Source organism: Anoplolepis gracilipes, chromosome 1 (assembly GCF_047496725.1).
Source record: "Anoplolepis gracilipes chromosome 1, ASM4749672v1, whole genome shotgun sequence".
NCBI lineage: Eukaryota > Metazoa > Arthropoda > Insecta > Hymenoptera > Formicidae > Anoplolepis > Anoplolepis gracilipes.
Window position 1 is genome coordinate 1,955,001 of NC_132970.1, and position 27,500 is coordinate 1,982,500.

The 27,500-nt window shown below is 36.6% G+C and overlaps 1 protein-coding gene across 8 annotated transcripts in view; it reads right to left on the reverse strand.

The window, feature by feature from the left end:
• Positions 1-27,500, reverse strand: part of LOC140667496 (serine/threonine-protein phosphatase 4 regulatory subunit 1) — a 139,467-nt gene that overhangs the window by 37,777 nt on the left and 74,190 nt on the right. For 6 of the 8 annotated variants that reach the window (XM_072895550.1, XM_072895581.1, XM_072895559.1 and 3 more), the window contains exon 3: positions 13,871-13,921. The exons of the other annotated variants lie outside the window; for them this stretch is intronic. In XM_072895550.1, coding sequence (XP_072751651.1) covers positions 13,871-13,921 — 51 coding nt within the window. The remainder of the gene's footprint in view (positions 1-13,870; positions 13,922-27,500) is intronic. 8 annotated transcript variants of the gene reach the window in all.

Here is a 27,500-nt window from a genome sequence, read left to right on the forward strand (position 1 = left end):
GATTCTTATTTTTCTTATTATTTTACGTAAATTGCTAAAGTAAAAAATAATTAATAAAATTACCATTTAAAGATAATTACACTTGTGTAGATAATTATAATCTTATATTCTGAATTATTAAATTCATGTAATTATCTCTGGAGTATACAAAAATCTTCATTCGAAGTATATAAATTTATAAAAAAAAAATATTTTATGCTTCAATTATTGTATTTCCTTACGTAATCAATAATAAATAAAATTACGAACCATATGAAACTATCTCTTTTAATAGCACGTATAAACGAATTTCAATAAAGAAACAAAAGTCTATTTCACGCCTGCGAGTTCTAACTAGTTGAGTATGAACGAGGGTGTTTCCTCGCGTGAGCGATTACGCGAATTTGCAAACATGCGTATACGTATTGTGTAGGATATATACATACTTATGTATATATATACATATATATACTTCATGAACTAAGGTGAGAAAAGAGAGACAGAGAAAAAGAGAGAGAGAGTAAAGTTAATTTCAATGTGATGGAGGGTCGGTTACAAGCGTACAATCGGACGCAACAACGAGAATAAAGCGGAAGCCAGACGTAGAGCTAGTTTATGAATATTTGATTAAGTATCTTGACGTAAACTCATGTTTTTGAACAATATTGCGACATACTAGATAAAACAAATGTTAGTACCAAAAATATTATGCGCGTATGTATGTGTGTGACAAAATATACTATATATAGACTTGTATAGTATTTACAATTACGATACAAAGATTGAAACGGAAGCTCTGACAAAGTTGGATAAGCGTTTTTAAAAATATGCATTCGTATAATATAGACTAACTATTTTATACTTAATCTATATTTGACAGGTGCAAAGTGATCTAATTTTCTGTTTTTCTTTTTTGTTAACTCTTCTGTAATTATTGAGTATTTTTCTAGAACATCTAAATTCGAATCGTTAATTAGAGCACTTAAATGCAGCATGCTATATATAAAGTTGATAACACCTAGTGTATAAGAGGAATGCGCACGTTCGTGTTTAAACGTCGTGCACGGCATGTGTTCTAATAAAGCACGTGGGATCGACGAGGTGCGGCAAGCGACACACCCGCCTTCTGACTCGTCGGGTCAACCCTGATGAATGAACCGGAAAAAATGTCAATGAGCGTAATTATTATTGCACAGAACGCATGCGCGGAAGGTATGGAACAGCATTATATACATGATAGCGGAACAGCATTACATACATAATAGCAGAACAGTACATACATGATAGCGAATCGAAAGGTATATATTAATATCAGAGCATGAAACGAGATATTTCAAATAAAATTCAATGTATATAAAAGGCGTTACTGATGTTAATAAAACATATTGTATATATATATATATATACATTTCGATAAAATGTTGATTTCTTAAAGTTTATATTTATGTCAATATAATGTGTATGTCTATATAGTAATATATTATGTTCAGTAACTATAATTATAAGCAATCGAATTGAAAAATTCAACTTCAAACAAAAATTATTAAATGTTAACCCATGTTAAACAAAAAAAAAAACCTAGATTTTATATATACAGAGTGTCCTAAAATTAGACAAATTTCAGATAATTATAAAATATGCTAAAACAAGCCAATTTAGTCAAATAAATCTATGTGCACAAATTAACTGTTTTAACATTAGAGAATCAAAAACTATTATAACGGGGAACCTTGCGAACTCAAAAATTCTGATTTTGGTGAAATTTTACGCACACATTAATACAATTTTGAAAAAATAATTTTCGAAGTTGGTCTTTGAGTGTCTAGTGGCAAAACGACTCAGACATGGGTTTAGTGACAAAATTAGTTTGTTTTAGTATTCTTCATAACTATCTTAAGTTTGTTGATCTAATTTTATTTAAAAATATATATGTATATATATTGTATGTGTGTGTACACGTGTGTATATACATTGGATATTCCAAAATTAGACAACAAATTCAGAGTAATATATTGAGCAATAAAAAGAAATTTAAATATATTTATATATATATTATTTTAACAACTTGTATAAGAGCTTTGTAGCTTCAATTTTCTAAAATTTAATTTAAAATTGATTTGAAAAAATATAAGAAAGATTTCTTCAATTATAAAAAAATATCGCAAAAAATACTCTGATGAAAATAAGATAAAGTGAGATGCGCGCTCTTGCGTTATACAAGTAGTGCAATTTATAAGAATATAAATGATATAATTAAAGTTTCTACTCAAGTCTTGTAAAAATATTCCCTAAAAATTCCCTCATCGTCCAGCTGGTTTTTATAAAAAATGTTTGATACAACTTTCTAAAATAAATTTTTTTATTGAATGTGTTTTTCAATGTTTTTCACTCATATAAAGGAAAAACACAGATATAACAAAAATATATTTAGAATATATTTTAAACGCATAATTTTTCTTATTGTTTATAATATCAGAGCAAAATTAACAGAAAATTAAAAAAAAAAAAAAAAAAAAGAAGAATTCTTGAATCTTAATAAAATTTCCTATGAGTATTCCTTATATTTTCAGGTATAAAAAAAATACCTGAGAATTTTCTATTTTTTTTTGAGAGTAGACACCCTGATGTCAAATCTTTCACCGTATATTATCGATCTCGTGTGTTTTCGCATTGCTCGAGCCACGACGGAAGACCGTGGCCGCAGACGCGAGACGGTGCGTTTTAACAATTTCTGCGGGGTACAACGATATTCTAAGTACATTCATCGGCGCCCTCCATTTATCGCGCACGCACGCACCGCTCGCGTATGGGTTACTTACTACGCGACAAATACGCTCGCCGGGCCGCATGAATGTAACGCCGGCCGCCGCTGCCGCCATCGCCGCCGCCGCCGCCGAACGTAGTACGGCGCGTACACACGAGCGCGCACGCACTCACGCACTCACGCACGTACGCACGCACACGCGGCCGCGCGACGTGCATTCATAAAGTGCCGGACATATGGCGCGCGCGTGCGCACAACTCGCCGCCGCCGCCGCCTCCGTCGCCGTCGTAACTTTTCCTCGACGTCGCCACCCTTCTTTGCAACGCTCGCTCACCCTTTCTCAAGATATGTTCCTTTACCTTAGCTAGTATATGCATCTTTACTTGCAAAGCGAATGGTTTTTTTCCATCACTTGTGAAGACTGACTGTCGCGAATAAATCCTTTCACTTTGCTGAAGCACACCGACGAATATTTGCGCGTTGGCGATTTATAGCGTGTATCATTTCCTTTCTAATTCACCTTGATTAAAACCGTTATTATGATTGAGATTATTATTACCACGCGTTAATAAAATTGTTAATGATAAATTTAGCATACCTTATATATTTATTATATCTATTTAAACAACACGTTCTATACAAAATGTGCATCACTTGGCTCTTGTTATTTACTACAATTATAGCACTTTACATAAATTTGATTTTATGGATACATACGTATATGATTTGTAACTTATAAACAATTTAGCAATATACAATAAATCCTTTATGATGAAATTTAATTAATATTAGATTCGTGAGAAGATACTTTCTACAATAAGACAGTACTCTTTCGAGATTGTTCGTTCAACTGCGTTCCTACACAGTAAGGTCATTTGGAATGCGAGCGTTTGCGTATAAATCGAATGAACGTCGCGTGCGTGGACGTTCCACCTTCAATTTTCAACACCTCCGCTGCTGACTTTCATTGAACGCGCTCGCGTGGCAATATTATTGGAACGGTATTTGAATTGCAGTTAATTAATAAACATTATGCAATAATCCAAATTTATATCTTTTTTAAATACTTACTATATAATTTACTACTATAAGTTGCTGCTACGTTTAATTTGCTAATTTTATTTTTTATTTTTAATGTCAAATATCTCGGCAAGTCTCTCTATATAGCTACCATCTTATTTTAAAAGATATATATAAAAGTCTCTCTCCAGAATATATACATATATCTTTTTTTTCACGCTCCTATAAATAAAATTCAAAGGATCCATCTTTATAAGTCAGACGTTCGAAAAGAACGCGGACATTTTTCAATTGAATTAAGGTGATATTTCATCCGCGATGCGCGCATTTACCAGAGCTTTCAGTTCTCGGTTTGAGATCAGAGGATTCTTCTTTGCGGACAGACGAGGGGAGGCAGAGAGGGAGGGTGGAAGGAGGCACCGCGAATCGTCCGTCCGCGAATACACACGTCCGCTCTTTCGCCGCACACAAGTCAACACGGCGACGGCGACGGTCGAACTTTTGCCGCGGGGTCAACGGAACACCGCCGGAAGTCGTCGCCGATTCTCGAATTGCTCCTGCGCCCCCTTCCCCCGCCCCGTTGTTCTCCCTCCTCCTTAGTGTGACGCATCCGCGCACCTCCCCTATTGCCCTCCGCGCGCGCAGCGTGAACTTTTACTATACTCGGGGCCCTCGGGTTCTCTGTAAACAGACCGCGTAAACCTCCACACATCCACTTTTTCCTGCCGTAGGTCTAAATTTGTCTCATCGAAAGACTCACGCGCGACGACCGATTCCGGACGGAAACTCGCCTCGTTAATTTATCCCCTCGACCTATAATGAGTCTTCAATATTCCATTTTTCTAGAATAGCGATTCCATCGAGTCATAGAATTTCGAAAAAGAACGAAAAAATCACGACATGTATGAAAAAAAAAAAATGTCCGAATGTCAAAAATGTATACCCGTTTAATTTCTTTTTATTTTAAACAAAATTTAAGCACATCATTGAATAATAATTAAATTTTTTTATAAAGAAAGAAATTTAAAAAGCCTAGAAATATCATCTTTAAGATACTATTATTTCTCAATAGGACAAAAATTACGACGAAATGTATCTTTAATACTATATTAATCTTATGTGTATGTTTAAAGAGTACTATTTATAAAATATGAGTGTGAGAGCCGTCATAAATCTAAATTTGTATTACTTTATAATCAAAGACTGGTCGAGTGCATCGCATCATTTTTTTTTAATCCTAAATAATGAGAGATCTTCTTAATCTCTTTCTGAATGTAAAAAGCGTAAGACCTTAGGTCTCAGGAAAGTCTACGAACGCAGAATGAACGGACTCGCAGCGCAGCATACGTGGGTGTGCGTATGCGTGCGTAGGGTGCCGACAGCGTGACGTCATTGTAGCAAACACCGTCGTCGCCGTCGCGTTAATAGAAAGAGAATAAGTCGCGCGTGTGACGTACAGTATTGTCTTTCGGTGTGCGTCCATGCGCGCGCACGCAAATGCGAGTATATATATATATATATATATATATACTCGCCATATATATATATATATATATATATATATATATACACACACACACACACACACACACACACGCGCGCGCGCGCTAATCTTGCTCTCGCGCGAAGCAAAGGAGAACGACGCGACGCCTCGGCCCATGTGTAGGACCGGAAGTGTGAGTATCCGGCCAGACTCGTGTGGGCTTCTCTACGCGCCGCAAGTACTCTCCTTTCTCCATCCTTTCTCCCGCAGTTCTCCCTCCTCCCTTCATCGTCACCCCACCGCTCTCATCCTTCTCTAGTTTGTTCGTTCTTTCTTTCGCTCGTTCCCGCTTTGTGTTTAAGCACAACGATGCCACGCTACTCTTCTCTTCTTTCGCTATTTTCTCTCTCTCCCTCTCGTGAATTTATTTCAGTGTTAATCTAATGTTATGCTGTTGTGCTCCTCTTCATTGCTCGTTGTTTACCGTGCGTTATTAATGTTTGTCCGATATATATTGTCCCTCTCTGATATTTTAATTTTTATTTGATTCAGAGATACGTGTTTGAATCTCTTGCAGTAACTCAATAGCAACAAATCAAATGTAAACATATTGAAAATTAAGAGAATTATTCATTACAATATATATATATATTTTAATAAATAAATAAATATATATATATATATATATATATATTTATTTATTTATTTTATATGTATTGTATATGTATTTCCAAATTTTAATTTATCATTCAGTTTAATGAATTAACTTTTGTTCTTAATGTTTGTAATTTTTGCATTTTTTATGTTTTATCATGAATGTGTGTTGCACGATTGAATAATATTATTTTTTATACCTTTACTACTTGCACATATAATTCTTGTTATTCAATGTGATATATTGATATATATTTGTTTATTGTTCAAAAAATAATATAAAAATTGATTCTTATTCCTTTTTTTTTGTCTTTAATTTGTTGCACTAGTATTATATCCTCTTATTCTATGTATTTCTCGACGTCGTAACGTGGATATACATGGAAGGTACGTATGTTTATAAATATACAGATAAGCGACTCCGAACGTTTCAGTGTAGGTATCTGGCGATATACGATGCAGTTGGGACTATCAAGTAGTTACAACGTGCTACGATCTTGTAAACACGATTCGATACATAAACTTGTTTCGATAATGGAGGAACTCGATTACGTATATTTCAGTTCAAAGGGCATTGAGACTGGAAATCACGCATTGAAACTGGTATAAATCTTATTGAGTTCAATACTCGACGTTGTAAACACGGTAAACTGCACTTCACGCCAATCATTTCTTTATTGTCATTCTTAAAAAAAATATATTTAAAAAAGTTAATTTATTTTCTACAAAGCTACATTAAGGTATTATTTGATTTCAATTAGCAATTACCAAGCATAATTATGATAATTATAATCTAAAAGTTCAAAAAATTGCTCTTATTAAGACAAAGTAAGCGACTGATTGTACTTTGAATTGCAATTATTTGATTAAAAATATACAAAATTTTATAATTGACATTTTTACTTGCACTATCATAAATTTTTAAGTCCATTTTTCATTTTTCTGACTGATCTGAAATCGATGATATGAAAAAAAAAAAAAAAAAAAAAAGAAATTTTAGGCAAAAAAAATATGAGATATCTCTGAGGAATAAATCGATTAAGAAGTAAGTTAATTCGGCGCCTATTGTAAGTCGTTACCTTTCTTTTTCAGGAAATCGCAGATATTGGAGATCAGGAATGCAAAAATTTGTTCGATTATAATATTCAATCGATCGAGACGATATCGGCGCAAATTACACTACTATGTTGATTATGCTATTACAGTTAGAAAGTTTTCTCTGTTCCCACGTATCTTTCTAAATTTGCATAATCGATCGTGTGATGAAATAATTCTCTATATTCGAATCAACTTCTCTGTATTCAGTTCGCGATTTTTAAAAGCAACATTTTCGCAACGTTGTAACATTTTATATTAAAAATTTAATATACTGAAATAAAGACTATTAGAAAGAAGTATTTGTATGCCTTATGAGCTAATAAATCTTTAACGTTGAATATTTTCGATACGCTTAAAACAAATATCTACAATTAAAAGATTGATTTAATATATCAAGTAAAGAGAGAGTGTTTACTTGATACATTATTTCCACCAATTTATGTCAGATTTTCAAGAGTTTGAAAGATAATTTCACATTGAAAACGATCAAGAGTAAGAGACGATAAGAGAGCCCGACGACAAAAAGGCGCTGAAGTTAAAAGTTGGAAGACGCCGGAAAATATATTCCAATATTCGAGCGCATAGATAAATAAATACATATGTGAGTTGCCTTCAACTGGCCCGAAGGTACGCTTCATTCCTCACCGCCCCGCCGCGGTCATACCAACGATCTAAAATCCCCATTCAAGAATCTAATTTATACTGAAGAATTCCCGAAGAGGCCAGACCGAGGCGTCGATCTTTGAGGCGCCGCCGTTTAAAATGCATTATGCTGGCAGGCGATCGACAATAGGCGGGAGAGACGAGCGAGAGCAAAAGAGAGAAAGAAGAGAGAAAAGAAGAGAGTCGATTCAACTCGAGGTGGAGAAAGGAGGGATGATCTTGATCGAGAACGTGAGAGAAACACAACGAGCGAAAACGAACATAGAAGAGAAAGCTGAAGAAGAAGACAGAGAAGACAGAGGAGAAGGAAAGAACGAGACGATACTTCTTAGTCCGGAAAGAAGAACAGCGAGACGAATGTCGTGAACGGGAGGGTTGCAAAGGGCCAGAGGAAACTGGTCCCAGGCCCGATATGATAATTGAGCATCGAGGATCGATGTGAACGTAGCACCTTGTAGGCATCCATGAAACCATTGTGACCTCCCACACTATATATTGTAGACCGCAAGTGAGGACTCGTGTCGATTCACTAAGCACGTGAAAACGATGAGAGGAATTGCCATTTATTTTCTTTCTTTTTCTCTCGTTGATCGTCGTTCGTTGGAGCCTCTTTCGCGAATGTGATATTTTAATACGTTATCGACGATAGTAATTCGATATGTACTTGCCGAGATTTCGCGACGCGTTATAAATTTATAAACATGATCTTTTTTTATTTTTACCAGATTTATTAGAACGATTAAAGAAAAATGCATTAAGCATTTATAATCCTTTCATATAATTGTGCATGTTTTTCTTAAATGGGGACGCGATAATTTGCAATTAATTGAATAGCTACGAATTAAAGCGATTATTTACAGATTATCTAAGTATTTGTATATTCCCTGCACACACATTACACGTTTAAGATTATTGTATAATATGCATGTAATATATATTACATGCATATTATACATTTGACAATTATTATATGTTTAATATTAATTAATAATATTATTTATATGTGTATTACATTAAAATATATACTGTCTTATTTATTACATATAATATTTAATATTTCAAAATATGCCAATCGTCTTTCCGATATTTGAGGGCTTAACACGATGAACACGCGAGAAATACGGCCTTGTCTCTTATTAAGGAAGAATTTAATATCAGCTGTCCTTGCGTTCCTTTTTTCACCCGAAGATCGCCGTGTCATACGTGTATACTAATGTTCGCAGGTTGTTGTGCAAACCTAACCGACGGCACTCTCCTGCCTTTTACAATTGCTCAATATTGCATTGAGTAATCGCCACCGTTTCACCCGCCGTCGTTGTTGCGCGCGGGAGCGCGAGGACGGTAATAATCGCACTGGCATTTCTATTTCTACCTCTTCTATTACGTTCCCCACTGCCCGCTATACATTTCCAATCGTCTTCGCCACGCGCGTTTATTACTAGGTCGACGGTTTTATACATATAAATATAAATAAATAAATATATATACATACACACACAAACGTTTTGCGTCAAAGTAGCGCGCGGGTCCGCGCTCTCATCACCCGAAGCGGATATACAGATACGAGAAAACGGCTGTGCGATTAGCGTATCGCGCATAACGACGATTACCATGAACTCGTTTCTCTTTAACGCAAATCCATATGTTAAAGCGCCGGCATATTTCAATAATTGTACAATATGCGATAGTACAATACGCATCCTTATGTTTTACATCGTAAAATTTATAGCGAGGAAAACGATCGTCATTGACATTGCGAAGGCGAAGATGAAAGCAATAAACGTCTTTCTCTTGTAAAATAAGATAATTTATCGAGAAAAAAATAAATATAATTTTTTAAATAATCTTAATATGCATAATTCTCTTCTATCTGTCGATCGTGCATATTTGATTACTAATTGAAAATAAAATTGACAGCGCAACTAAAAAAGGTAAAATTTTATTTGATAAAGTGAGCAAGAATAATCGATCGTTATTGATTGCTGCATCTCTATCCTTAATAATGGTACAGCACGATGACGGTTCTATGCTTTCCATGTCACTCGCGATCGTTAGTGACGGAAAGCGCATTTGCGAAATGCATAGCTGTTGCTTAATCGCCGTCACTTCCCTTTGTGCCCGGGAATTCGTGTATCGACTCGCGTGTGATGCTGCAGCGTGTGCAATCTCGAAACCGTGTCGCGGCTCAATGTGTGCGCCGGATGCAGCTTGATACGGTGCCTCCATTGGCGGATTAACTGCGCGACTATCATCGACGTATTGCCGTCTTATGTCAATATCCTTGGAGAATGGAAACCGCCGATGCGATACCGCTTATTATAAATTATTATACGTCATTTCAGTTTCAGCGAGATGAATAAACACTTTGGAACAGCTCGAAACACTGCTTCAGTAAAGCTAAGAATAAATGAGAAAAAAACGCAATTACATAAATTAAAAGAGCGCGTTATTAAAAGAGAAATTAAACAAGAGTAGAAATAAATCGAATGATTAGAATGATCACTCAAGGTTCAAATGGCGATTGAATACTCCAGCAATTGATGAAACATTTGGTTTATTTATTCGCGCTGTTGCAATGAGAGAGGGGCAATGGCGCGAATATCCCGATGCACCGATGCATATCATGCGTATACCTACACACATACAACGCACGCAGTCGATACCGCTAGAGTTTGCCGGAGAGGTTAGCGCCGTTACTTTATCATATCGTCGACACAGCCGTCCCTTTACCTGCATTCATCCTCTTACATTACATCCTTCCTCGCCAATTCTAGCCTGTCGGGAAACATTATTATCGTCGTCTGGGAGAAGATTGTTTAGGTTCCGCCGTTAGGTGCTGTTATTTAAGCTTGATATATGAATTTCCATTATTTCGCAAACGCTCTAAACAGATAGCGGTAAAAAAAAAAAAAAAAAAAAAAAAAAAAAAAAAAAAATTATTTAGCTGTTGATTGTTTGATTTGTTGAGCGACAACGCAATGAAAGGAATATTGCCGCGTGATGAAAAACACAAGTAGAGAAATTAAATGATCGATGACGATTTCTGTGTCGATTATGTTATTTGTTTGAACAATAGCTTGATTTTCGAGTGCAAAGATAAACAATGGTAGAAATCGCGTCGATCAACATTACGCTCTCGCGCTCTGTGCTTCGATATCGAGTAATTCAGCTGCGCAATACGTGATTAAACAGAATTGAGATGGACGAGAGTGGGATGTCTTTCGTTATAAGGAGGTCGCCTTTGTGCTGATATGGCGCGTACACGTTTTTACGTCATAAACAAACAAAGGCCAATAATGGTCATGAGCAAATGAACGAATATTATCGATTCGCGAAATCGCTTGCATTATAGAATTCACTTAATGAATAACATCACAATATCACAAATGTGAAGTTGTACTGGATGCTTTTCTTCAGAAAAATATTGATAAATAATTAAAATTTTTCTCAGGTTTTATCATAACAAGTTCAAGAGTCAGCGTAGCAAATACTGTAAAGACGTGCAGGTAATAGCGATCGAGAATGGCAACCCAGGAATCTGCGAGAGTTGCAGTTGAAGGCTTGCAGTCATGTATCTCGCGAGGTCTGACGTAGAACGAGCGAAGGCGGAAGACTGTTATAAAAACGGAAGGGGTTAAAGAAGAGGGATGGAATATATAGCTTCGAGTAATCCATATACGGTTTCTTCAACTATCCATTCTACGTACTCGGACGAAAGAAAATCAGCGAACGATTCGTGAGAGGAATAAAACTCCAGACGATCGCTTAAGTCCTTTCTTTCGCATACTTAGAGCTTTTCTTTTTTTTTCTTTTTCGAAATCGATTCCTTTTCATCTGTAGCGATCGATCGATATCTCTTCTGATCGAACCTGGTGAAATTATTTCCGCAAAATATTGCCGTAGATAAAAGTATCTAATTATTATAGGATTTATTACATCTGTGACCTCTCCTCATTTATTCTTTCTTTAAATTATAGTAAAAATAAATAATTTCTTTTGTTGAAAGAAGAAGAAACAAGTAGGAGATTATCACACAAAGCATCCAAAATTCAGTTCAACATTTTTTATCATTTAAAATCATTCTGTTAAAAACTTACTTTACATAATTCTTTTGTATATTTAATTACTATTTTTTTATAAATTGTAATAATTTAGATCCATGCAAATATTTAAATTATTTTGTAACTTTAGTTAAAAGAGAGAACCTGTTTTATATAAAATGTTAAATATAATATTAAAAATATTATAAATACACACATAATTAACAATATTAAATAAATTAATTTACAATATTAAAAGATAATTACATATAATTTGGAAAATTTCTAGTTATCTTCATCTCCATTGCATCTTGACTGCAGTGACCATTCAGTTTTTCGAACAACAATATTTAGGTACATACGTGTGAACACGCGCCCCTTATTGAGAACTAAAAGGCGTCCGAAAATGTCGCGAATATTAAAGATCCTTCTTAAGATCAAGGCGGGACTCTTTTACCGCACAATTTCATCTCATGACCCCTCGTCGTAAGGTAAATCGAATTAACGAGCGGATCTGAAAGCCGCAGTATCGATACGAACGGACAGATCGTTTTTGCGAAATGTTGCAAACGTACACTGACGAGTCGCGTCGAGAGTCTTATTAATTTAATTTTTTCGATAACAAATTAAACAAATGGCTTTACTCTACAAATTTGGGGAGGGGAGGGGGGGGGGGGGAAGAAAATAAATTTATAAAAGATTAAGAACTGTATAATTCTTTTCTAAAATATTTAAAAAATAAAAAATGTTTGTTGAAATATCACATATCCAACCTTCGATCTTTCCAATGCAATAAAATTGAGAAAGCGCGATATCAATAATTCATAGTAAATGCTAATTAATGGTAAAACTGAATTCACGAGGAATGAATAATCTCTTTCTAATAGCATTTTCATACAATCCTGTCAATTTCTCGAAATGTCTTGTTACAGGTCATCCTTTCTTGTCTCTCTCTTTCTCTCTGTCTTTCCCATGAAAGAGAAAGCAGGGTCGTGGATCAAACGTGGAGACGCGAAAGGCGAGGGCTGTTGTGAGAGGAAAACGAGGAATAAGTGGTGAGAGAGGCAGAGATCTTTGGTTGAAGAAGTATTACAGCAGCGCCCTGGGGCCATCCATCATCCCAATAATTGCTTCCCTTCCCCATCATATAATTCCTATGGAACGCCACTCACCCCTTCGTACTGCGCTCTATACAGAATATTATCGCAAAAACGTTTCTTATTTTACGCGGCTCGTGCTCCAGAATTCTTCATTCTATGCTCAGCTACGCAAAACGGAAACATTAGCAATTCTTAAGCATCGTCTGTGCGTGCATGCGTATATGGTGCGTGCGTGTATACGCTATCTAGCACTCAATAATATGCAGTAACGGCGGTTTTACCTGTTTCACTCTTTTTATCTCTTGAAATTACCTACAATGAATTTATGCGAACGCAACGTTATGTATTATGTATCGTAAGCGATAAAAGTTAAATCCGAATTTTTCCTTTATTCACTAAAAAAATCGGTGAAATTAAAATTGCTTACACATGTAAAATACACTAAAAATGTGGGTAATTAACAATTTACGTTTTAATATTATAGTGTTATTATCTAGTAAAGTATTCGCAAAAGAATTTTTTTTTTTCATACGTACAAATATATCAATCTCTGTGCAATCACTCGCTCAATTTCCTTATAAATTACTAGCAAGATGCGCTATCAAAAGATCTATTTTTACCCCGCCCATTCTTATCGCGCAACGTTGCAATTTCTCCTGCTAAAACATCCGATCGTGACCCTCGTGAAGAAGCCTCAGGCTATCGCTAGAAATCAATCGGAGAATAAAAAGATCGATAAATCATTGGCATATATCCCTTTCTTGTTGCATCGCGCCACACATCACGTATGCAAAAGACAAATAGCGTGCCGGCCATTGTAACAAGAGAGACTGAGCGCATCGGAAGAAACGTCACGTTGCTGAAAGCAACGTAGTTGCTGGAAGTCGAAATTATAGCTAACGACGCGCGGAAGCTATAAGAAAATCATACGTTGCGGGTGAACGACCGTGTCGCGTGGGTGGAACTGCGCAATTTCGCGGCGTTTACGTAGCTCATAAAACGCGAACCCTCGTTTTAACGTTTCTCCTTGCGCTCGAACTTCCGTTTCTTTCTCAGAATTGATATTTACCGGTTACACGTCGCCGCGTTAATTATCACGCGTGGCGCATCCGACGAAATCCTGAAAAAAAAAGAAAAAAAGAAAAAAAAGAAAAAAAAAGAAAAAAACATCACTTTTTAACATTTCATATAGTAGTTCGTAATTTTCTTGATACAATTAAACATACAAATATATATATAATCGATGATGTAATTTTGCTACAATCAATAATGTGAATATGAATGATTAATTTATGAATTTAAAATGAGACGACAATCGCTACAAAAGTAACTTTTTATTTCAAAATCACCACATTTTGATATTTTTGCGTTTATACTTGCGAACTTATATTGGAATATTTCCGCAAACTGGATGGAAGCCGATGACTAACAAAGTTGGAAATAACGCGTCGCGCGTGAATGGTTGAGAAAAAAAATCATGAATGACGATGACGTATGCAGCTTAGCTATGCTGACTCTCCAGGCCGGTTTGACAATCAGAATTTTGCGGAAGAGGTCGATTAAACCTACCGGACATGGAAGTGGTCCAGCATTGATAAACGCGCGGCCTTGTAAAAAGACGGCCATGCTTCCTCGATAAAATTTCACGCGATAAAAAAAATAAATAAATAAAAAAGTTATGTATCAATTGAATTTATTTTAATGCACTCACATCGCTTGTATTTACGCAATCATATTTTTTCCTTTTGTTTTCAAAATAGGTGTGTGTGCTTGTGAATTCCTGAATCAAAATATACTTTTATATATGTTTTGTATGTATAATCGAATTAACTTTTATATTCATTTCTCTAAAAGATGTGACTACAAGTTGACCAAGAATAAAGTTTAATCGTATACAATATATATGATATGTTGCACATATTCAAACAATTCGAATATTCAAAGCCATAAGGCTACGCTCTTCATCAGAAGTTAAAAAAAAACATCGAGGAGGCTCGTCACGCGCGGCGAGAGTTAACCTGGGAGATTTTTGTTCGCTACTTTACGAAAATCCCGAAAATTCTCATGGAAGTTGGCGCGAGGGTGTATGCGTGAGTGTAAGAAGGGAAGTTTTTTTTTTTTTTCCTTTTCGCCGCGAGCGACGAGCGATCTTAAACGGGACCACTCACGAGAAGAGTTTCTTGAATCAACTTGCCGAGGTACGAGAACTCCGAAAACGAGTTCGCCGCCGTCCGTTCGCCGAGTTTGCTCTTCGACAACGACAAGAGGAGCTATCAGAGCGGCGACTCGTCTTGAATTTCGTCATGGGAATAGGTTGGAATGCGCATGTGGAATCGTCGGTGTGAAATGTATACGTATACGAGAGAGGCATACAAAGATATGTAGAACTCATTCGCTTTCTCTCTCTCTCTCTCTCTCTCTCTCTCTCTCTGCTATGTAAGCGATGTGTACTGAAGCTGTGCCGCGATGTGCAACGGTGTGCTGTTCACGAAAGAATCCCATTCATAGACGTAGAAACGGGAAGAGCGAGAGGGTCCAGTCTATCGAGAGTGAGAGAAACACGCAGGCGGTAAAGAGGAGGAGGAGAAAGAGAAAGAGAAAAAGGAATAGAAGGGGGTGGAGGAAGAAGGGGTGACGGGGGCAGGCAGAGAAGTCATGTGGATTAAGCGCAGGCGCCAGGTAGGAGAGAAAGGCTTAATGAAAAAATTTTCCAGCGGTGACGAGGAAGACTGCGGTGGGCCTTTTCTAGATCGCCTACGTTGTTGTGTCCGCGTACGCGACTCTGGAATTCGATCTTCGAATGATCGATTCATGGGACTGTCAAAAAAAAAAAAAAAAAAAAAAAAAAAGGCAGACGTATATGTATCTCGGGACCCATCCATCGTTCTTCCAATTACGATTGTTACGAAAAATTTAAACTCAATTTCGACAATATTTTTGCTGTCTCGATAACTATGTTGCAAATTAAATTTATATTAAATTTCTGTTAAGATGAAATTCTCTTCTTAAGTTAATTAGTTGCTATGATTTTTTTTATAAAGGTACTTATATTTGCTTAAAATTGTATTTGCAAATTTGTTTAAAAAACTCTGTAATTATTATAATATTTCCTCACTTTTTAATCCGTTTTATTCACTATTTATATTTGTAGTAATAAAGAAAAAAGATGATAATTCTATAGCCTACAAAGTACTACTCTATATCGAATTAAGAAATAAAAATATCGATCATATTCGATTCGTAAAAGCGCCCATAATCGATTGAGATTTAGCGACCTATCAACCTCTTACGTTCATTCTCGAAGTAGCATAACATCGATATATATGCTATGAGAGAGAAATATTTAGTTCAGTACCGTTAGAACGCGATATTGGCAGGGTCAAGACGAAGTCTTACGGCCGTTTAAAAACATGTTTGGATATATCTATCAAGTATGCGTCAGACACAAAAATCTCGATATAATTATCTTAGGAAATCAAAATTGTATCTTCCTGAAAATTCATTAGTAAATAAATATAAATTTACCTTAATAGATGAATATAATAGATATTCTGAGTAAATAAGTGTTTAAATAAAAAAATTATATTTGAAATAATATATCTAAATAAAAATATATCTAAAAACAAAGTCGAGAGAGAGACAGAGAGAGACGCAGAATTATGAAACGGCCTGTGACAATGACACCGTGTTTTCTCTTGACTGTGTGGGAAATACAGGGGCCTCTGGTTAGGTCGCTTATCGACTCTAGGATATTAAGCGATAACGATCATTGATCTTGTTCCCATGAATCAAGCAGCGGTTGAATCGTTATACTATGGAAAAAAGAGCGACGCAGAGTTCGTTTCCGTCGTGTCACGATTATGAATGAGAATAAATTGTTTCAAAATCGGGCAATGCAAACAAAGAGAAAAACAGAAAAATGCGGAAACCATATGAACAAAAAGGAGACGGAAAACTATGAATAAAATGTTATAAAACATGTGATAAATGAAAAGAGTAGAGTAGAGTAAAGTAGAGCAAAGAATGCTTCTCTTCAAGCTCTATTTCTTTTCAGAATATTTTACAATAAAATAAGTGACGTTAGATTATAGATTATATATTATACAGTTCAACTACATTTTAAAAAATTGATCAGACACTATATATATATAATTTTTTTTTAAGAATATCAAAACTAATACATGAAATACATTTAAATAAAATATTATTCAAATTACGATATATATTTATGCGGTCATTAACTAAAGATTAATAACTTCAAGAAAATTACAAAATTTTGTTTCTAGTCGATAAAGAAGAGAACTACATTATTAATTAGAGAATTAATTCATCATCACGGCATAAAAAAGAAAGGAAATAAACTCTACAAAGACTAATAGTGACGTAGATTTGCATACGACACGGTTGTAGTAGTTACCGCAGACCCCTGATCGCGTCATGCACGCATTCAATGGAAAGAGTTTTGAACGTGGCAATGAAGTATCGCGTGTGCTTTTTCCTCCCGGAGGGAGGAGGAAAAGCAACAGCGAGAGAGAAATAATTATACGCGATACGAAGCCTGATATTTACGGTATCCTATGTTTATATATATAAAAAAAAAAAAAGGAATGTGATAATGAATATAATTCTAACAATTTTGATTTTTTCCATGCTATGTAAATACAGAAGAGTGACTATCGCGTTAGTCATCAAAATCTTACCTCTTATATTTTAAAGAGTATTTTGATTTTTGAAGAAGACGTTGAAGCGAGACGTTATGTTAAATCGATTATTAAGAATAACGCGCTTCCTGGTTCTTATTGCGTTGTCAAGACACCCTTTCCCGCTCCCCTTCTGATCAATAAGACTAGTGTATCGTATTGGGCATAAGATCCGAGCGCTTAATTTTTCTACGTAAAAAGTAATATCGCGGTCTAGTGTTTTTTTGTCGTATGTGACACCGCGCCACTTATCAGTCGGTGACCCAGTGTACGAAGAGCGATAGCCCTCGCTGTTCTATCTGTTGCTCTTTGTTGGTCACGTGCAACTACAACGTCCTCTTTCAACAGTGGGAAGAGAATGCTTTTTGTTTTTTTTTGGGTTTTTTTTTTTTTTTTTTTTTTTAAGATAGGAAATACATTTTCATCTTATATTTTATATTTCTGTTTCTCACGCCTACAACGATTCATATAATCATGTCAATGAATGCGCGAAGCAATAAGTTTTCGTAAAAGACGGTTTCACAAAATCGTTATTTTGTGTGTACATGTATGTGAATATATGATATTTTTATCTTTATATTTAATATCCGCTAATTTAATATGTGCATCAGATATTGATTTCGTTTATACGACGTATCGATAAGACAGCATCAACGCGAAGACAGGTATTTTACCGCGATAAACTTGAAATTCTTGTCTACCTCCCTCGCAAAATTGATTTCTCGCGGATGTTAATTGGCGAAGAAGGCGATAATAAATGAAAGTAAACCAGCTTGTTCGCGATTATACGTCTCGAAGGAATCTTATCGCGTTGTCGCCTGGAGTTTCTCTGTGATATCGCGGAAGAATGCATTGATTAAAGGAAACTCGTGTACTCGCGCCTTTTATTCAAATGCTCCCCGCTCGTCGTTCCTTCACTCTCTTTCTCCCTCTCGTATCCATCGTAAGGATCGTTCCGCTGGGATGAGGTTGGAATATAGCCGTTAATTATCGTGGTAACGTGGAATGCGCCTCGGTTTCCCTTTCTCCGTCTCTCTCTTCTCTCTCTCTCTCTCTCTCTCTCTCTCTCTCTCTCTCTCTCTCTCTTTCACGTCTTTTGCCGACATATCTCTCTCCGTCTTCAACGTGGGGGCCCATCTCTCCTATCTCTCCCCTACCTGTTCATTCCATCTCTCTCTTTCACGCATCTACTCCGCATCCATCGACAGTGGCACGGACCACCTCATTCATCCTATCTGCATTCCTTTAATGCTACCTGTAGACCATGGAATGTCCGCGCCAACCAATCGACCCGCGGGCGTTCAGTGCCGGACCTACGGTATCGTTTATCCCCGTACCCGTTCGTTCGACGCTGTTGGATTTCTACAAATGCATATCTTTGACGGGAAGTCTAATATTTAATTCGCGCGCGACGTGTTCTCGTGTTTCTTTCGTCCTCGATTATCGGATAAGCTGCTGGTATAACAAGTTTTGCGTGCTGTTCCAACCATAATACATCCATCAATAAATTCCTTGATTAATTTATGTATTTGCAATTTTCTTAAAAAGATCATTCTGGAGGTAAATTATATTTCCAAGAAAAAAATCGAGTCCAATTTGATTACAGAAAATGTAAAAGATAACCTGCCAAAGTTTGCGATATAATAATTCGATAAAAAAAAATAGCCGATATCACATTAATATACTTAAAAATTTGTATACATATTCTTCTTCCTTAGATGATTCTTCCTAGATTTATTTTTTATCTTAATTTTTTATTTTTTTTTTTAGTACGAGATACTGCACTTTTTAAATAGCATATGCGTTATTAAAAGATTTCTTCTTAACACAGATAAAAATAGCGAGAGAAGTATATGTTCAATCTATGGAGAATATGTCTGAACTCCTAGTGGGATAAACGTCTTTCTGCGATGAATGGATGTTTTTAAGCGAAATACCGTTCCGTTGTGAATTTTCCACGAGATGTTCGTGCGAGACACTTTGAGCTTCATTCGATATGCTAATGCCCGGAGTTGAGGATATTCGAGGTAGACTAGGCGTCGCCTATCAAGCCCTCGGGTGCTTCTCCTTGTCGCTTATTTTATTCGTTCTTCTTTCTTTTTTCCGCACGTGCGTTCTATGCTTTCTCTCTCTCTCTCTCTCTTTCCCTTCCTCTTTTTCTCGCTATGCGTTCATAAAGAAACGTTCGATCACCAATTATCGCGGACGAGCGGCATTAAGAGAGCAAAGAAACCCGTTTACCTTGCCGGCTTACAAGATCGTAGATCGCATGCCATCGTCATCTCACAAGAGAGAAAAGGAGACATGCATTTACAAGGAAAACAAAAAAAAAAAAATGTATACGGTAGACTCTGACTTTTAGCAAGTATGACGATTTTATTAAAAATGCACTTGATACATTATGAATGGATTTTTGCCTTTTTTTTTAAATTCAAAAGTGTTTGCTCGATATGTCGATGTGCCTCTCGCGACAAGACCTATAAGTGATCCTTGGATGTTTGGACGAAGATAACAGAGCAAAGGTGAGGGGAAGAGGCGATGGCAAAGAGGATCGAGAATATGGAACCGCCTCTCATTATCGGCATCTCACGGTTGTTAAGAGCGTATCATAACACGATGTATAACTAGAGGTAGATTCGACAGAACGGAGCCCCGTGCTTCACCTTCGGGGCCTCTAGGCCCCGATACAACACAATAAGGCCCCGAAGCCTCGGCGATCGTGGCCGAGATACGAAGGGGTTCTTCTGGCCGCACGGTTTGCTCCCCTCTTTCCTCTTCCAATCTCTTTTTCTCTCTCTTTTCTTCCACCTACGTATTTTTCTTGCTCTCCGTCTTCTTCACCCATATATGTTCTCCTTCTTCTTAGATATTTTTTTTTTTACTTTTCTATGCACGATACTGCCCCCCCCCCTCTCTCTCTCTCTCTCTCTCTCTCTGCTTCTACTTGTTGAGGGAGAAGAGTGCCTCTTACGGCTTCTACTCTTTGGTCGTGCCGCCGTCTCGTATCCCTTTATCTTCACCTTCCAATCAGCCCTTCTTTTTCCTTCTCTCTCTCTTTCAGTATCGTCTCCATCCCTTATGCTTCTCTTCTTTTCTTCATCTTCTCCTCGTCTTCTTAGCTAGGTTAACGCTCCATGAGGCAATCTTTCTTTGATATTTACGGATATTACGCGGTAATAAATGTTTGCGGAAAATCGATGAAAGCAAAATTAAGTATGTCAATGTTGCCTTCTCTTTTTTTGAGTATAGTATTTCTAAAAAAGTTACGAATGTTTCATTTATTATACTTGTACGTACTATTACGCGTTTATGCAATTTATTAAAATTTATTTTTTATTCAAAACACATAGAGCTAATTTATAAAGAAGCAAACGCGCAATATTTCATATCGCACGATAGTTTCATTGAATGAAAACGATGTTTATCAAACCTTGATGTGCATTTTTAGAGCGAACAGCGCGTCGGCTGTATTTTGTATACTTGTTCGAACAAGTTCGCCGTTTCTTGAATAGAGATCCGCCGCCAAAGATCGTCAGCCTATAGCGGGAATCGCGGCCGATCCTTGCCTCGGCACTCAGGCTCCTCCCTTGACGAAGGTCAAGACATACGAAATCTCCATTTGCCCGAGGTCGCAGCGGCACCTTCGAATTTCATGCCGGACCTTCCGAGAATCGCCGAGTGTCGGAGCCCTCGATCGGAAACGACCAAGCTCTCAAGTTTCTCACTTTTTTATGACGGCCGCTCGCGTATGGCGCTAACAAGATACCGCAACTGTTTTCGAGACTCGCGTTTGTGAACGGCGTGTTCAACAAATCCAAGTATTTCGAACAAGGAAAGATTGGAATCTCTTTAAGATGAAATAATCTGGATTTTAATTTAACTCAAAAAAAAAAATTGATCAGAATAATGTATAAAATTTTATTTTCTATAAAAATTGCAAAAAAATTATACTTTATTTAGTATTATATTAATTATATTTATTTATATAATAAAAATTGTATCTATTTATAGATGTACAAATTAAATACTGGGATAATCAGATATAGTTATAATTTTCTCGCGATTTAGGATTGAAATCCCTTTAAAAGTGAACATTCCCAAAGAAAATTTCACACGTGGATTAAAAAAAATCGAATAAATTTGCAACTAGAATCTTTCTATTCAAATCTTCATTCAAAGCCGCTTTTCTCACGCATCGATATTTCTATGTTCACAATCAGATCGCCATCGCGGGATAGTTAAAAACTGGCGGCGAATGAAACGAAACGAATCGTCCGCATATATATGAGGATCGACAATAAGATTTCCGAGAAACGTGGACTTCAACATAAATTGTCAAACGCTATTTCATTTCGACAGTTTTCTCTGACCTTTCTCCCCCTTCTTTCACTTTCGGATGTCGCCGCACAAACTATGCCCTCTCGTCTACCATTTTCTCGGGGCGTCTCTTTTCCTCATAGGCTGGAAAAACGTGTCTTTTCCTTTTCCCAGGCTCCAGTGCAAGGTTTTATGGACGCATTTTTTTCTGAAAGGACCTACCCCACGGTTCTCGGAATCGATGAGCCTCTCTCAAGACTGCCTTCTCTCTCTACCTCCTTCTCCTTCTCCCACTACTACTCTCCTTCGAGTTTTAGATCCTTCTTCTCGCCACTTTAACGAAGCGGTGTCGAAATTCTTATTAAGACGTAATATGAAGAGTACCTCTCTGTGAGTAAAATTATATTAAAGTTAACAAATTGCGTCAAAGAAGTTGGTCAATTCTCGAGGTTTTTCAGAGACAAGAGATAAATATTATTAAAAAAAAGAATATATTCATAAAAAATCTACAATAATATTAACAAATGTGTAAACAGGAAAATAAAATATAATATAAAAATTATGCGTTGTTATATATATTTGAGATATAAAATATTGGCAGAATGACGAAAAAGATTATAATGGTACAAAGGATGCAAAGAATCATGATATCTTTGTGCGAGAAAAGAATTGGCGCCATTCGTTGTCGCTCGTTACGGTCCACAAATACGACGTGAGAAACTTAGAATCATCTACTAGGTCGATCGAGGGTAAGAAAGAAACGAAGCGCCATCCAAGTTTCCCACGCGGCACCCTGCTTCGTTTCGCGTAGGCGACGCGCGCGTATAGTCAATATTCAAGATTATCCGAAAAAAGGTTGAACCCTTAGTTTTCTAAAAAAAAAAATAAAAAAAAAGAAAGAAGGAAAAAAAATAAAATCTATTCTTAGAGATCTTCCCATGGATTAATCAAAACACACTGTCAATTTCACGGTATTCTTCCAGTATTATTATAAAAAATCAAATTATCTATAATTCTAAATTTTATATAAATTATAAAAGAAAGTTCCAATTTTTAGAATATAACCATCTGGATAGAGTCTTGGATTTTAATATTGACAAAAGTGGAAGATACTGTTTTTGTGCCTTAATGATCGTAAACATTTGATGGAAAAACAATGTCAAAAGAAAAATATCAACATAACATTTATATTACGTACAAGTTTTTCTTTACTTTTAAAATCGGATTATGAATGACACGCGTTTTATTTTTTGCTTGCGTTTAATCGAAAATTTTTTAATTAATTCGCGCGCGTGCGATTTTTCTTCTAAAAATTTAAGATATAGGAAATCTAATTTATCTGATATTTAAAAAAAAAGTTTTTATAGTAATAAAAGACAATTATTATTAACCATGATTTTTATAAGCTATATATATTTCTGACTTAATCGGAATAACCAGAAGATTAATGTATTAATATTTTTAAAAAATTTTTTTTATCTAGCCATACTGATTAAAAGCATAAATACAGAATTCAAAAGTGTAAATAAAAATAAATAATTAAGAAATTAAAAAAAATTAAAGAAAAATAAATAATTAGAAATTGATAAAAAATAATAAAAACAACATAAAAAAACAATGTTCAGCAACGAAATATTTTTTTCATACACATCATGTTTCGGAATAGGTTCATTCCATACAATGATAAAGAATCGCAAAAACTTTGCAGTGGACCCGGATTGCAAAGATTTGATCTGCGTTGAGAGGGGAACAAGAGATCGGCAGAAGCGTGGCGAAAAAAAGGAAGAGAAGGTATCTGTCAAGGAATCGAAACTGCGCAGAGCTATCTTCAGGAATTCCAATCCCGATTTTGGTCCCGAGAGAGGCCAAGGAACGCGCTCGGCCCCATGTTCGAAACGATGCTGCGCCTCCCCCTACTTCCCTCAAACTTCCTACCTTCCTCCCCGTTATCTTACTCTTTCTTTCTCCGTCTTTCCTCCGGATTGGTCCGCGAGCCCAGTCATTCACAGAAAACACAGAATGCAGACGGTCACGTGAGTCGTAGGCACCAAAGTGCCGCAGGGAAGGGCCCGAAGAATGAGGGAGAGGAAGGTAAGAATGTGTGTGTATATATATGTGTGTTGTGGCGCCAAGCGGTTCACCGCCTTATATTCTTGCCGCTCTTCGTCGCGTTATGCAAAAGGATGGATGCGGAGGTTTCGTTATTTCGATATTGACTATCTACTGATCGAGTATCATGGCGAGTATATAATGACTGAGTAATATTAAAAATGATATTCTTTCTCTTTAGGATAAAAATTAAAAATTAAAATATATAAAATTCTATTTTATATTTTATAAATGTTTCGCTTTGCAAAACATTTATACTTTCTTTATATTTCATTTTTCTCGCATTAAATCTCGTTACTAAAAAAATCATTTGTTGCATTCTAATGTTTATATTACTTTGTGCATTTAACATTAATTGGAAATAATTTAGATATTATGTCATTACATTTTATTCATCGAATTATAATAATTAAATATTAAAAAAGTAGAGAATGTAATTTTACTCGTTAATTTTTAGTGACCATTTTGTGATAGTAACCGTTATTTTCGCTAGATATATCGACCGTAATAAGATTGCATACTGTCATTTTCATGAGAAATGGACGGGTTTGCTGTGTAGAAATCGATAATCGCTGCAAGATATCGCAGTGTAGATATTTCAGAGTATAAAAAAAGAAATAAAAGTAGGTGTAAAAAGATTAACACATTGGAATGCAATCCCGACGAGCAATTTAACCGCTCGAATAAAAAGAGAAGGAGAGAGAAAAGGTGAAGAGGCGGAATGAAAAGAACGAAAAAATAACTAAGCGAAAAAGGTAGAATTGATCATCGATCGTAGTCATCGCGCACCAGAGAAACCCGACTGGGGTAGTTCTCACCCTTCGCGCGCGCGCGCGCGCGCGCGTGCACGATTTAGGCACTGTGTCGGTGGCCCGATTCTCGGAAGGACCTCATTCGTTGCTCTCTCGATGCTATATATCTCCTTCGGAAGGTCCCATTCCATCTCTCTTTTATCCGATTTTTCGTCCTTCCCTTTCTTCATACGCTACGCCAAAGAGAAACCCGGGATGTTTGGAATAACTGCATACTTTTATACGAAAATATGTGCGCATATGCGTACGTTTGTGAGTGCAGTCGCATTAATCGTACGTATATCGTCTGCTCGGACGAAACGTAATATTTCCTTTTTCGAAATCCGAGCGTGAGAACAGTGAGATAAAAGTGCTGGCGGGCCAGAGTCTGATAAAGGGAAAGGACCTCCTCTGTCCTCCACGCGATTATGGAGCGATTATGTGAAGAGGGAACGTGGGGTAGAGATAGTATTTTCCCTAGAGTTTCGGTTCGTTTACTTATTGTGATATAGAAAGAGAAACTATGGTATATATTGCTATACGGAGACAATTTCGAATTAAGAGAGTTCTTTTCAATATTATACATCTCTTTTGACGATTCTATACATGTATAAAAACTATTAGTTTTCTATATTAAAAAATAATATATTAGATACAACTATCATCAGACAATCATTATAAATTATTGCAAAGTTAAACAATTCTTTTACTCTCTTATTTTTAACTTACAATTAGTAATAGTCAAATGCTATAAATAAGACTCATAGTTCCAAATTTTTAAAAAGTTTAAATGCAGACTAATGTCATAAATATAGCAAAAAAAGTAGAAAATAAAAGTTTTAAATAAACGTCAATTAGAAATCTAGGAGATTTCTCTGGGAGTGGCTTCTTAGACAGAAATAAGAAAAATAAATGAATAGATAGTTAGCAAAATTCAAAGAATGGAGAGAGAGGCTGGTCATATGGAGAAGTAAACAAAATATATTCCCGCGCAATTCGATATCCGCACATCGAAATAAGGAAGCAAATCTGGCGAGTAGAAGAACGATGATAAAGAAAAAGTCGCGAAGAACGAAAGATACGAACGCAGAAGAAAGATGTAATACAGAACAGTGAAGATGTAGAAAATAGAGCGAAGGAGAAGGTAAATAAAGACGAAGAAAAAAAAATGCAAAACAAAATGAAAGAGATAAGCGTGAACGAAGATAAAGAAGAATATCAAACGAAGTCAAGATAGAGTACAGAACGAAGAGGAAGTAGCGACATAGACCTCCCGAGGGGAAGAATCGCGAAAGAGAACAAGGAAGGGATCTTTAGTGGGAGCGGAGAAAAAGAGAGACGGGTGATTTACGAAAGCATCCGGTGGCGCCGTGCATGAAGGGCGAGAGAACTCAATAGAAAGGGAAATAGAGGTTGCCCTTTCGATCGAAGATGTGTGGGAGACAAGGAGAAAACTGTGCGACAGAAGGTGAAGAAGCGGGGGAGGGGGGGAGGGGGTGGACCGCGAGAGGTAAAGAGTCCCGAAGATGGGTCTTGCCCGGTCTCGCGCGGCATCGTCGGTGGTGATACAGAAGAATAGGGTGGACGAAGCAGAGAGAAAGAAAGACGGAGGAGATGCAGAGAAGAAGGAATAAAGGAAGGCGGAGGAGGAAGGGGGCAGGTGTCGTGGAATGCGGCCGTGGTCTCGGTATATACGCGCGTCGATCCCTATGCCAGGGTATTTGTGTATTTATATGGAACACTGGAGAATCCCGTCGAGACAGAAAGAGAAAGAGAGAAAGAAAGAGAGAGAGAGAGAGAGAGAGAGAGAGAGAGAGAAAGAGGGAAGGAGAATAAAAAGAGAGAGAAAGAAAGAAGGAACGCGAAAGAATAAGGAGAGGAAGAGAGGAGGAACCTTCTCCTGTGAAAGGGAAGAACAAGGACGGAGGGAAGAGCCAATGGCCAGTCAAGGTGTGCTGCCCTTTCGTTATGAGGGAGCGAGTAGGTAGGTAGGTTGGTAGGTAGGTACACGCGAGAGAGCATCCGACTATGCAGCAAGAACACCAGGAAACAAACGACAACTACCCCACCATCATCACCACCACACACCGCCAACCACGCCGCCCATCACGCGTTTCTTTCCGTCTAATCTTTCCTTCTCCTTTTCTCGCGTCGTGCCAGTTATGCTCGTCTCTCTCCTCTCCTCTCTTCTCTCTCTTTCTCTTTCACGTTCTCGCTCCGTTCTGTTCCTCGAAATTCCACAGCGGAGCACGGCGTCTCTGCTTCCTTTTGGAAGTCTTGGAGACACCGAGAGGTCAAAACTCGCGTTACACTCTGTTCGAATTTCTGCGTAAGAAGTCGCGAGCGGTCATATCCTCGTCTAATCATCAATTGTTCGTGATGTTTTCTATCAGCGTGAACAGATCAAGCGTTTGTGAACTTACTACAGCTTTAAGCGTGTCAATATTTCTAAGCAGTAAAAATTTTAAGAAAATAGTTGTTCTAATAATAGACACACAAGCTAAATTTTGAAGTTATATAGAATTCTAAACAGAAATATCTCACAATAAATTGAACAAAAATCAAATATAATTAAGAAAGTTCAAAATTTTTGTGAAATTATAACCTGCAAGAGCAAATAACACTTATACAGGATATCCTGTTTTAATTTATTCCCTTTTAAAAAAAATTTTATTTTTGATTATAGAAAAAATGCGTCAGATTAAAGTTGATATATGCAAAAGTCATATGGCGATCAACTTTTTTTTTTTAATGGAATCAGTCAATTTTTTTATATAAATCG